This window comes from Scophthalmus maximus, chromosome 20, assembly GCF_022379125.1.
Source record: "Scophthalmus maximus strain ysfricsl-2021 chromosome 20, ASM2237912v1, whole genome shotgun sequence".
Lineage (NCBI taxonomy): Eukaryota > Metazoa > Chordata > Actinopteri > Pleuronectiformes > Scophthalmidae > Scophthalmus > Scophthalmus maximus.
The window spans coordinates 15,155,510-15,169,072 of NC_061534.1; the positions used below are offsets into that span (position 1 = coordinate 15,155,510).

General features: G+C 42.2%; 1 protein-coding gene across 3 annotated transcripts; it reads left to right on the top strand.

The window, feature by feature from the left end:
• Nucleotides 1–1,085: 1,085 nt before the first annotated feature.
• LOC118285252 (interleukin-31 receptor subunit alpha) lies at nt 1,086–10,120 on the top strand. 3 transcript variants are annotated; one of them, XM_035608762.2, is made up of 16 exons: nt 1,087–1,288; nt 1,425–1,478; nt 1,706–1,753; nt 1,961–2,072; nt 2,194–2,348; nt 2,433–2,578; nt 3,553–3,694; nt 3,944–4,032; nt 4,121–4,328; nt 4,516–4,692; nt 5,348–5,479; nt 5,961–6,119; nt 6,999–7,142; nt 7,272–7,347; nt 8,906–8,987; nt 9,206–10,120. In XM_035608762.2, the coding sequence occupies exons 1-16, from the start codon at nt 1,207–1,209 to the stop codon at nt 9,653–9,655; spliced, it is 2,256 nt and encodes a 751-aa protein (XP_035464655.2). In that variant the 5' UTR covers nt 1,087–1,206; the 3' UTR covers nt 9,656–10,120. The 3 variants fall into 3 exon arrangements, with proteins under 3 accessions (XP_035464654.2, XP_047185518.1, XP_035464655.2); XM_035608761.2 differs by having other exon boundaries at nt 1,086–1,288; nt 2,194–2,578; XM_047329562.1 differs by lacking the exon at nt 1,706–1,753 and having other exon boundaries at nt 1,086–1,288; nt 2,194–2,578.
• Nucleotides 10,121–13,563: the final 3,443 nt, after the last annotated feature.

Consider the following 13,563-nt stretch of genomic DNA (forward strand, 5'->3'; position numbering starts at 1 on the left):
TTTTTTCCCCACCTGGTTTATTTGAAAAAGTAATTGATTATGACTTCAAATACTTATCCCCTTTAAAATGTGTTGATGATAGCCAGCCACAGTGCAGAATTATGTAGTTAATTTAAAATATGAGCATTTTCGTAGATTATTGTTTTTTGAATGAGACACAAGGTGTAGTTAGAAATTTTAGGAATTTAAAAAAAAATTAGGTAATGGAAGTTAAACATATCAGACGCAGCATTATTAAAAGCAGAGTGTTTTAAATGTCTGTAAACATGTCTGATATTAGCTACTTGTGAAATGTTCTGTAATTCATTTGAGACGAGAAGTTATTTTCTTGAAAACAAACCAAAACAAACTTTTTTTGACATAAAAAAATATTGAAATGTCATATAACATAATTTTAAATATACATGAAAAATACTTGACGTCTTGTGACATGTGAGTGGCAAAGTGATTTAGTATTTTCTGTAATCATGTGCACTACATCAAGTCACCTTCTTGCATTTAAAATAAGTGTGATTACTGTCAACTTACAGGAAAACTGTGGCCCTCGCTCTACAGCGATATTTCCATTTCACTGCAGATCTTTCTGGTTTAGAAACTGATAAAGAAGCAGGTCTGTTCTCTGAATCATTTCTGAAAAACAAATGACTCCTCCTCTTATTCAAAGTGAAACATTCGCCAGTCATGTGTGAAATGAAAATTACATTCAGATCTTTGAGAGCAAACATTTCCTAGAGTTCCTGGATTCACGGGGATAAAACGTAATCTGTCTTCGTGCTCTGAGCCACAGGTGAACAGAAGGAGACTCGTTTACAGTAGTGTCTCAATGAAAAGAGAAATTTATTGAAACAATGTAAAGCACGAGACAGTTACTTCCCCTGGTTTGTAGAAAAACCTTTTTACATATCCAAGTGAATTTGTCATGTGAAATGGTGCCGTCTCTATTTGTGGAAAGAAGAAGTGCAGAGAAGACAACCGTTGCTTTTTTCTCTAAACTCCAGGGGACCTACAGTAAGTTCTTTGCCTTTGTGACAAAATGTGTCCCCGCCCCTCGACACTGAGTGTGTAACTCCCCAACTATATTTCCTTTTCGCTCATTCTCAAGTGGGAGTCCTCTGTGTGCATCACGTCTGTGAATGGCAGCAGATTGTGCGTGTGAGACTCACAACCTCTCTCTTGGTTTCAGTCTTTCAGTCAGTCCCAGGAGACATGGTTGGTCGTGGATTCCAGTTTGATTTCTTGGACTTGAGATGCTCCTCCTGTGCAGGCCATTCACATCTTTTCATCCTTGGTAAGTATTGCTATATAACTTTTGGTATTTTTGAAGATGTTGTCCTCTTTTTCTTTCATTTTGTAGTGAAATTGACTTCTTCAAAAAATTCAGAGCTTTTGATTAAATCTTCTTTCCGCTGTTGTCCACACTCAAGGTCTGATGTTTGCTTATTGCACTACTCTCTCCTCTCATGTTCAAGCATCAAAAGGTAGGCAACATCTTGGTTCTATCCTCTTAAATATAATTTTTCTTAGAGGAATAGCATTATCCTCCTGCACAGATGTCATCAAGTGCCTCTTCAAACATAACGTAAAGAGTGGCATCATATTTGGAGTTGTGTCTTTCCAATGTGAAACAAAGAATTCCTGTAAAATTTTCACAAAAACATCTGAGGATATTGATCAAGTTTCAAACCATATTCATACTTTGTTCCAGTGAAATGCAAGTCAAGGGATTTTGTTTCCAAATGTGTCCTTCACCCAGGTAATGTAAATACATTACATTACAGTCATTTAGCCGACGCGTTTGTCCAAAGCAACTGACAATAAGTGCATTCGACCATGAAGATATATTACCCAAAGATTTATCAAAATAAATACATCTGACTCATCCCAAGTTGAGTCCTCAGCTGTGACATCACATTAAAGACTGGGCACTTTTTATCATTACTGTGTGGTGCCTCTCTTTCAGATGGAGTCCATGATTTACAGTGCTTTGGTAAATATAGTCATCTTACAAAAATGTGTGTGTGGAGACCCGGAAACCACTCATCAGAAAAGACATACACGCTCATCATACAACAGTAAGTAGCACCACATTTCTTCTGCTAGTGGGTTTTACATTTCCCCTTCTTAGCTCATAAACACTTAACATATGACCATTGATAATAACCATCAAAATGTAATTTTTATTTCTCCTTCCAGAAACAAAAGACCTTGCAAAACTTACAACAACATCAAAGAATTCTTAAAAGAAATCAAGGTATTTGAAAATGACAATATAATTGCTGAGGTTTTTGAAAACGGCGAATCAACAAATTGCACAAAGGCAGTTTTCAGTGCTCTACCAAGGAGCCTGTGTAAGTCCACCAAAATTAATTTCTTTGTTTTTATTCATCTCTTTTTGATGATCTGGACATGCATAATACTCCTTTATATTTCAGTGAGATGTGATCCGCCACACAATGTGTCCTTCAGTCGACGGTCCAGAACACTAGATGTGCATGTGAGCTGGCTGCCGGAAGACGAAAAGGCCGTCAAGTATTTCTCTGTGAGGTATAAGGCGCTGGGCAGCCTGCTGTGGATCCAGGTCAGCGTTGAACAGCTGTTAACACAAAATACTGACGTGTGTAACTCATGACACCACACAGGTGAATGCTGAACTTCAGGAGGCTTCCGTCCAGTCCAGAGATGTGCGCCTTTTAAATGGAATCAATAACTAAGTTTCCAATGCACATGTCGAATCCTGCTGGGTGGATTCAACTGATACACAAGCAACCTAGAACAATGTTTTTGGACGCACAGGAGATACAATATGCTACAGTATCTTAATATCAGCATGCAAACTTACTCACAATGACGATACTACCATGCTGATGTATAGCAGGTATAATGTTTAATCACTGACTATGAGCAATTACTTAATTAACACTTAACAGAAAGTGAGACGGAAGTAGATGCGAGCGTCATTCGTTTTGCAGCAATTTTGTCATGAAGACAGTGTTGGACATACACAGATTTTTACTATTTTCCAATAGTTGTTGAGACATTTTACTATTTCATTTTAGAAAACAGCCCCGTGGTAGCAGGCAATGTGAGGACATCTTATAAAGTTCAAAAACCTCAAAGAGGGCGGCCCCTGGCTTCCTCACTGCGGCCTTGTAAAAATATGCCTTGCTAGTCAGGGCCAAATCTCATTTGCATAAGGTGACATACATTTTCACAGCACCCCCCCTTCCCCAAATATATTCGGGGCATGGAGACGGCGGACCTGAAAAAGTCGCGCCCTGCACGGGGAGCTTCATAAAGATGGACAAACATGCACTTCCAGCTAGAAATGCCAGAACTGCTGAAAAGGCCTCAGGGGCTTGTGTCATTGCCATCTAGTGGTGGAGCTAAGTCATCACAGCTCCATCTCGTGTCAGGTCAGGGTAATTAGGAGGAGGTCAGGTTAGGGTTACAGCAATAACTGAGGATGAAATATCTAATATTAAAAAATAAATAAGTGAATTCATGGTTTTTATACTTACTCTTGGCATGATTATATTTCTATGTTGTCCACAGCCACCAGTAAAATCCCAAAATGGAGAGAGATGTGCAGTGGAGAATCTAAACTCCTCCCTGTTCTACACTTTACAAATACAATGTGTCACTAATGATAAATGCTCACAGTGCCCATGGAGTGAGAGGTACACTGTCCCACCAGGTCAGTCTGTTTCAACTTTATTGTTTTTATCTTAATATAGAATTTCAAAAAAAAAGGTTAAGACATTCCTGTCTATTCTGAAGTTGTGGTAAATGTAACTTTGATAAATAATAATAATGAATAATAAATATCGAGAAACAGATAACAGAACAGTGTTAATAGTCCACTAAATTATTATAGTAACAGGAAAAAGAAGTTAAATCTGAGATATTGTTCCTCATATTGAAGTAGCTCGATGTCTCCTTTCAGAACTGACGGCACAGCCTGTCATTGTGAAGCTTGAAGATACTGACATTGCAGAGAAAAAAGGCAGCAGGCTGCTATCTCTAAACTGGAAGGTGATTTTAAATTTTCGACCGCAAATACATATCTTCGGCATAGTCATAACTGATGTTAATATCATAATAGAAGGGCCCTGTTTGTTAGTTTCCTGCCACAGTGCCGCACGATGGCTACTACGTGACCATTGGTAAAGCATCGGGAGAGGCTCCGTGCGAGCAGATGAGGACCGCTCAGCCTGAGATCAGACTGGTTCTCTCCCACTCAGCGTACCATCTCAACATCAGTGCTGTCAACAGTGCCAGCACCTCCCCACCTGTAGGCCAGACAATACCACAGCGACAGGACGCTCCCGGTAAGTACTCACTTGCATAACTTGCACTGTCAAATTTAAGTGATCTAGATCAAGTCTGGTTTTCGCTCCTGAAAAGTTAAGACTTTTGGAGCAGCAAAGTTTTCCCCTTTCAAAATCATTATATAGTCTACAGTTTAGATTTAGATTTGATTAAAAACTATACATTTTGCATCCTTATGTATTGCAGCGGGGAAGCTGAACGTGACAGTCCACAGCAATACATCTTTTACTGTGTACTGGAAAGATGATGTGATCAAGACCTATGTCTGCTATTCTGTGGAGTGGAGGCAAAAGGGACATAAAGCAGCATCCATGTCCTTTTATCAGAACGCAAACAACTGGAGGACCTTATCCCCTTTACCAGGTGTGTAGACGTTAACGTATTTTTGGTCAGCTCAGTCTCCTCGAAATTCCATCTACATGGTACATTTGGGCGAAATCGTGTTTGCAGGATGATCATGTTCTGTGGCCTTTTTTCTTTTCTTTTCTTTTAACTGAAGGAAGTCAAACATTTTTGTTCAAAGTGCAGGTCTTTACACTGTAGACCAGGATTCACGTCTTGAGCCCCACTTGTGGTTAATGTTTATAAGAGAAAATTAAGTAGATAAAGTTTAAGAAAAGTTAAGTTAAGTAAAAGGTTTCACTCAAACGTTGATAGTGCAGTAAGTCACAGTTGACGTTTTAAATATGAAACCACAACTGTAATCTCTACCATATCCTTAACAAAGGACTGAGGATCTAAACAAGACCATGCAAACATTAATCATGCTTTAGTTGCTATAAGCAAAGTAGTTGTGGGACATCGAATTAAATTTAATGTTTTGCGAATGGTTACTATGTTTCTTCGTAAAAAAATAAAGGGAACAAAATTGTATTTCTCTCAAAATCTGCTGTTGCGACTTAGTAGTAGGCCATATAAACATAATCACTATGAGACAGGGATGTTTTTGTTATGCGATTAAATATATTTTGTTTTCTGCCTCTGAGCTATAATCCATATGGTTATGTCCAATAACCAGCGCCTTTGGAGCCTTACAAGAGATACAGCATCAGTCTACACACACGACCAGAGAAGGAGACCTGCAACATCAAGTACATCAATGGGAGTGAGAGCACCTATGGGTCTACTCAGTTCTATTTCGTCGAAGGATGTAAGTGAAAGTCTCTCTATACATTTCTAGTATTTCTGATTTTGCACGACAATGTACTTGAAATGATTTGGACTAATAGTCCATCACAATACAAGCAGCCTTGACCTTGAATGATGACTGTGAAAAGTGAGGGGATCGACATAGACACTCCTTGAAAGTCTGATTTCATAGCAATCCACCCAACAGTTGTGAGATGTTTGTCATATCAACCTGCTGGTGGCACTGGAGAGAGTCATTAAGGTCCATTCTCTGGGGACCATGAATGTATAATATTGTGTGACAATCAATCGATTGGTGTTGAAATTTTCAGTCTGGACCAAAATTGTTGGCTGACCAACCAATATTTTCCTCTTAGAGCAATGTCCCAAACTTGGGTAAAGTTCGGGGGTTATAATGAGAAAAAAATAGGCCAGTACTGCGAGTTACTTCTTATCCTGTCCGTGACAAAAGAGACTGACTCCTTGATATTGTGGGTGCTCAGCGCCGGTCAGCGCTCCCAGCATCAGCAGCTACAATGTGACGCTGAATTCGGTGGTGCTGCAGTGGTCGTCCATCCCGGAGGAAGACGTCCGAGGCTTCCTGCTGGGTTACATGATCCACTACGCCGAGTACCACCACCGGGGGACAAGTACAGAGAGAAGTAAGTCACTAACCTATACATGTTGTTTTGGCTAATCCATGAATAGAAACCATAATTTCAATTTCCAGGTCATTACACTGGCTTCACTTCCATTGTCTACTTAAATTCACATGCAGAAGAATTGGAGCCTCAGTGAAGACAACATTAGCTGTTGAGTTAAGGCTTTAGTGGTCTGATAGAGAATTGGATGGTTTGCATAAAAGAACATATTTCTTTATTCGTCCCAGAACCGGGAAATTTGGCTGACCCACTGTGAGATTTGAGTCTATAAACATGCTTTCTGGTTGGGACTAGTTTATCAATGTTGGTTGGTCATCCTGTACTGTATAAATGTCAAATCTATTCTCGTATGTAAATGCTACGGTTACAGTAGTCAGAAATAGGGTTCAACACATTAGGGCGCCCATCGATCTACTGGTTACAGCAATCGCTCATCCCCACCAACGTTTCTACCTAGATTACAGCATTTGCCAACGTGAAATTGTGTTTCTTTGGAAATTTGACATTCAAATGTTGTCTACAGCAGTGGCCAGCAGCTGAGGCTGCATCCACGCACAGCAGGGCTTTGAGCTGAATGCTAATCCTAACACACGAACACGCTGGTACTGACAGCTGCTGTTTAGCAAGTACAGTTCACCATGTTGTTGATTTTACAGGCATTTGGTCGTCAGCCAAAGTATTTTAGACAAATGTGTTTTTTTCTCTCTCTCCATACATTAGCTGTTGTTTCAGCCTTGACCAATAACTGACACTGCCATACCTTAGAGCCTCGCTGCTCGAATGGCTAGACACTATTCTGAAATAACAATATAGTGTTTGGAAAAGCAGATGAGTTCCAAGTTGCCTTTGTAATGTAGTGAAAACTGTCACACTTGTCAGATATCACCGTGGATCCGCGGTTCGACACCTATGAGTTGTGGGATCTCAAAGGAGGCGCAATGTACCAGGTCCAGATATCCGGTATCACCCAGGCAGGAGCAGGCGTACGAAGTGCAGCGTGCATCTTCATAACAAACAATCAAGGTTTTATCGATCCTACAAGTTTTCTCTTTTAAATAAAATAAAATTTTGTATATTTACAGTATATTTTTATTAGAAGTTACATCTTTACTAATTGTGTATCTTTTCTGCCACACTTTTTTCTTCCTAAAGGATATATTGATCCCAATCTAAGTGGCCTTATCGTTATCTTTGCTGTTGTGATTTTTGGATCCGTGATAATAAAAAGGTACAGAAACCATCTCAAATGTACACTGAACAAAATTATAAATGCAACACTTTTGTTTTTGCCCCCATTTTTCATGAGCTGAACTCAAAGATCTAAGACTTTTTCTATGTACACAAACGGCTTATTCCTCTCAAATATTGTTCACAAATCTGTCTAAATCTGTGTCAGTGAGCACGAGATAATCCATCCACCTCACAGGTTTGGCATACCAAGATGCTGATTAGACAGCATGATTATTGCACAGGTGTGCCTCAGGCTGGCCACAATAAAAGGCCACTCTGAAATGTGCAGTTTTACTGTATTGGTGGGGTCCGAGAGGGGGGGTGGAAACCAGTCCGTATTTGGTGTGACCACCATTTGCAACACATCTCCTTCGCATAGAGTTGATCAGGTTGTTGATTGTGGCCTGTGGAATGTTGGTCCACTCCTCTTCAATGGCTGTGCGAAGTTGCTGGATATTGGCAGGACCTGGAACACGCTGTCGTATACGCCTATCCAGAGCATCCCAAACATGCTCAGTGGGCAACATGTCCGGTGAGTATGCCGGCCATGCAAGAACTGGGATGTTTTCAGCTTCCAGGAATTGTGTACAGATCCTTGCAACATGGGGCCGTGCATTATCATGCTGCAACATGAGGTGATGGTCGTTGATGAATGGCACAACAATGGGCCTCAGGATCTCATCACGGTATCTCTGTGCATTCAAAATGACATCAATAAAATGCACCTGTGTTCTTTGTCCATAACATACGCCTGTCCATACCATAACCCCACCACCATGGGCCACTCGATCCACAACGTTGACATCAGCAAACCGCTCACCCACACGACAGGTCGAGACCCCGATGAGGACGACGAGCATGCGGATGAGCTTCCCTGAGACGCTCTCTGACAGTTTGTGCAGAAATTCTTTGGTTATGCAAACCGATTGTTGCAGCAGCTGACCGGGGGGCTGGTCTCAGACGATCTTGGAGGTGAAGATGCTGGATATGGAGGTCCTGGGCTGGCGTGGTTACATGTGGTCTGCGGTTGTGTGGCCGGTTGGATCTACTGCCAAATTCTCTGGAGACGGCTTGTGGTAGAGAAATGAACATTCAATTTACAGGCAACAGCTCTGGTAGACATACCTGCAGTCTGCATGCCAACTGACGCTCCCTCAAAACTTGCAACATCTGTGGCATTTTGCTGTGTGATAAAAGTGCACATTTCAGAGTGGCCTTTTATTGTGGCCAGCCTGAGGCACACCTGTGCAATAATCATGCTGTCTAATCAGCATCTTGATATGCCTGTGAGGTGGATGGATTATCTCATGCTCACTGACACAGATTTACACAGATTTGTGAACAATATTTGAGAGAAATAAGCCTTTTGTGTACATAGAAAAAGTCTTAGATCTTTGAGTTCAGCTCATGAATAATGGGGGCAAAAACAAAAGTGTTTCGTTTATAATTTTGTTCAGTGTATGTTGCACAAACTCACCAGTTCTTAACATCAGCGAACAAACATCTACTTTAGTTTTACTCTGCAAAACTCAACCTATTCCTTTTCCTTTATCTAGAGCAAAAGTCTTCCTGTGGCCCAGCATACCCAATCCTGGAAATAGCAATGCAATGCAGAAAATAGAAGGACCCTGGGAAATGGTAGGTCTCAGTGTCTTTAGTGAATACACCACTAGTTTTACTTTAAACATTGTAGAAGTGTAAAAAATAATAGTCAATTTGTTTTAATGAGCCTCATCGGAGATATTCATGAAACACTTAATAATTAGGTATACATGCTGTTGACAAAAGACTTCAGAATTCAACTTACAGTGTGCTCAGGATATTTTTTGAGTGGATTCTGTTTTTCTTTCATTCAGGAACTCCTATCAAAGTCCATCAAAACTCTAACGGTAGAAGAGTGGGATACAGATAGTCTCCGGATAGTCGAGAAAGAAGGTGTGGTCCTTCCATCGGTGTTGTTGCTCCTCCATGACTCAAAAGATGAAGAAGATGAAGAAGATGAAGAAGACTCATCAGAGGCGATTTGCAACTGGACCCTGGACACGGAGCATGCAGGCGGACACGTCGTACCCGATGACACAACAGACGCCGTCTCAGACTTCCAGAGTTCCCCTGTTGCCTTTTCGAGTGAATACACGACATTGGAAAGTTTTCAGCAGCTGATGCCCCAGGGGAACCCGGCCATCACCCAGGACTTGGGAAGTGATCCACCGGACACAACAGTTGTGAAGTTAAGATTGGACTATGTCAAACGATTTAGTGCCAGTCCCACCTTGGGCAGCGAGGAGGAGTACACAGGTTTCTGAGAAGAGTTTGTAGTTGGACCGCAGGACGTGATGAACCCAGGAGCATGAAGAGAAGAACCACTCCATGCATGTCTGAATCAAACAAGTTCTTTGTGGCACTTCAGAGGTGGACAGTGAGGGACCATATTGTTCGATGGTTGTTGCAGGTCAACATCGGGGATTCATTGAGTACATTTAACGCAATGATTATGTCAACTGCCAATATTACTGTTAAACATAAACTCTTGCCAAAATGGAAACTAAATTGAGTGTATAAAGCCAGAGGTCTAGTTTGAGTTCTCTTCCTACCTCTATGTGGGTAATTTTATATTTGCACTTCTTTTGTCCATGAACATCATCTGCACTCATTACATTCTATACATTTGTGAAAATACAGTATCTAATTTCCATATGTAAATGTGAATACCTCATGATGTAACAATGACTGAAAAAAAAAAGTTTAATTTATTAAATTTTGGTAACTGGTGTAGATGTTGAGATACTTTATTCTGGACCGAAGTGATGGAAAGGCCAAGATTGTCAACTTTAGAACCACTACAGCTAGGCTATCAAAACAAAAAAAAACCTTTAGAGGTAGTGTTTCAATTTGCTTTACCGTAGATGAGGGTGCTGAGCGGGGCCTCCATCTGTGAATAATTTGGGATGAAACAACGACAATAAGAACACATGCCGAGAAATGACATAATTTGTTTCTTCGTTATTGGTCTGGGCATCGAAACAATGGCAGCGATGCGTTTTGGGGAGAGGGTTTTGCCATCACCTGAAATTTGGTGACCAAGAAAACAAACTTCCTGTCTGACAAACTGGAGTTTCGACAAACTTGCCTGATGGCCTTCCACCGCTTGATGATGCAATAGAGACAGAGTGTCAGATTCACATTGTTGCTTCGTTGGTGCATTAATCAAAATGTCATCAACATATTGGAGCAGTGCAGAACCTGGGGAGACTTGAAGTGACTCTAAGAAGTATAGGGTTTGACGTCAAAATTGAGAGCGAACCAGAACTGACTGTTATTTTCCACAGGGACGCTTAAATTAAGCATTTGAAAGGTCGACAACTGAAAACCACTTAGCTACAGGTGGTATTTGTGATAGAATGGTGTAGGGGTTGGGCACGTCTCGTGCTCTGGCATGGACTGCTGCATTTACTCTTTGCAGATCCTGGACGAATCGCCATTCAGTGGGTTGGCCTTTGTCCCTGATTTTCTTTACAGGGAAGATGGGAGTTCGCACTGGAGAATCTGGACAGGGGACAACTAAACCAGCCTGTAACAGAGAATGAAAAACAGGTTTAATGCCTTCAATGGCTTCTTGTTTTAATGTATACTGATGTTTGTGTGGTCTGAAATCAGATTTCGAAGTGATGACAACTTGCTGAGCATTCTTGATGAGTCCCACGTCATACTTATGCGCAGCCCACAGTGAGGAAGGTACTTCCTGCAAAATTGGGGAGACAGTGGAGAAATCAGAAAGACATGTTGTCACAGGCGAGTCACCACAGTCATCAAACAGATACTCAGATCTCAGTGCAAATGTGGTCAGGTGATAAGGTCTCATAAACGTCCTCAGTGGGAGAATACATGACCTCATCGTCAGATGTGGATGTCCAGTCAGTGATTTGACAGCAGTTCCACACGAATGGACCCAGGTCTCTCCACCTATCATTTGGAAACTTAGACAGTGAGATGTGTGGATGGGAATCATGTATGAAAAACAAAGAAGACAAGAAGACGGGGAGAAAAAGAAACAGAAATGGCACATTTGTGAGTGTTCCAAAACAGTGTAGAACAACTAAGAGAGTCATTCAGGTCATGAAAAAACGTTTTTTCAAAGTCAGGGTCAGGTCCATGTGACACGTGTGAGGTACAATGTAGGTAACTGGGAGACATAAACTCCGCTGAGGGACACACCAGTGTGTGTGCTATGTCAGTCAGCTGTTGTGAAGCAGGCAGAGGAAGTAACCATTGGTATACAGTACATACAGGGGTGTGTGTGTGTGTTGCACGCTAACATCGTGGAGTGGGTAGGTGTAAATGTATGATTCCTGACAACCTCGAGCCCACTAGGGGTCGAAATTAAACTGATGCCTAGAGCTAACATCAAATCCCTGCCCATTAGGTTGATGAGACAAAATGGTGACCACAAAAATTAATGTTTGAGAGTTATCTGTGGTTGTGAGTCAGAGAAATCAGTGTGTGTACAAGAAATAGGAGCAATGAAATTTTCTTTCATAGTGGTACCTAAAGATTCTATAGAATACACAAATCTGCCGCTTAATTTTTGATTGGGCAGTGAACCTTGTTTAACCAGATCAAGTCAAGTTTGGTCTCGGGAGATCCAACAGCTTGCTGACTCTGGAGACACCAGAGGCTTTTTTGAAGCCACGTGAGCGGTATATGGCCCTAGCCACCGCTGCCTAACCCCCCTTCGCTCTAAGGATGAACTCTCCCTGATGAAAGATAAGGAAGCAATAACACACAGGTGGAAGGAGCACTATGAAGAGCTTCTGAACAGGGACACTACTCCTGAGTTTGAGGCCCTGGACCAACTCCCTCAACTGCCCATCATTGAGAGTATGGGAGAACCACCCGTTTTGGAAGAGGTGCAGGACGCTATCAGGACCATGAAAAACAACAAGGCTGCTGGGCCTGACGGCATCCCGGCTGAGGTTCTGAAAAAAGGCAGACCTGTTCTCCTTGAACACATCCACACCCTACTGCTCAAAATATGTGAAAAAGAGGAAATCCCCGCACAGCTGAAGGATGCTTTAGTCATCTCCCTCTTTAAGAAGGGAAACAAGGTGGACTGTGGGAATTACCGCGGTATTTCCCTCCTCTCCACAATTGGGAAGGCGTTAGCTCGGGTGTTGGCCAACAGACTCATCCCCCTGTCAGAAAGCATCCTTGAGACCTGAGTCTCAGAGTGGATTCCGCCCAAACAGAGGCACCACAGATATGATCTTCATTGCTCGTCAGTTGCAAGAAAAGTGCCGGGAGCAGAATCAACCTCGATACATGGCCATCATAGACCTCACCAAAGCCTTTGACTCAGTCAACCGTCAGGCCCTCTGGCTGGTCCTGGCAAAAATTGGCTGCCAAGAAAAATACATCCGAGTGCTGCGGCTGCTGCACGACAACATGTCTGCCACTGTACTGACTGGTTTTGGAGACGAGACGGAACCCTTTCAGGTCGACACAAGAATAAAGCAGGGATGCGTCATTGCTCCATCGCTGTTCTCCAACTTCATCGAAGCCATTCTCCATCTCACAGGGAACCAGCTGCCACTGGGAGTGGAAATTATGTACAGGACTGACGGACTGCTAAGGGTCGAACCACCACCGTATCCATCACAGAGCTGCAGTATGCAGACGATAATGCTATTGTAGCCCTCTCAATGCACTTTAAATGCTTTCATGAAAGCATACAAACAGCTTGGTCTGGCCATCAATATAAAAATGACTCAAATCCTCCATCAGCCATCATCAAACAGCAGCAGTCCCCCAAACATCTCCATTGACAACACCAGGTTGGAAAATGTTGACCACTTTCCATACCTAGGCAGCCTCTTGTCATCTAAAGCCACCATTGATGAAGAGGTCCACCATTGATGAAGAGGTACACCATCGTCTTAGCTGTGCCAGCGGGGCATACTCAAGACTGAATAAAAGGGTCTTTGAGGACCGCGACCTCCAGTCAAAGACCAAAATTCCGGTCTACAAAGCGGTATGGCTCCCCACTCTCCTGTATGGGTCAGAAGCCTGGAGCACATACAGCAGGCATTTGAGAGCACTTGAGGCTCTCCATCAGAGGGACCTCCGGAGAATTCTCAGGATAACCTGGGAGGATCGACGGACTAACACCACTGTCCTGGAGGAGGCTGGTATCTCCACCATCACTGCCATCGTTGCC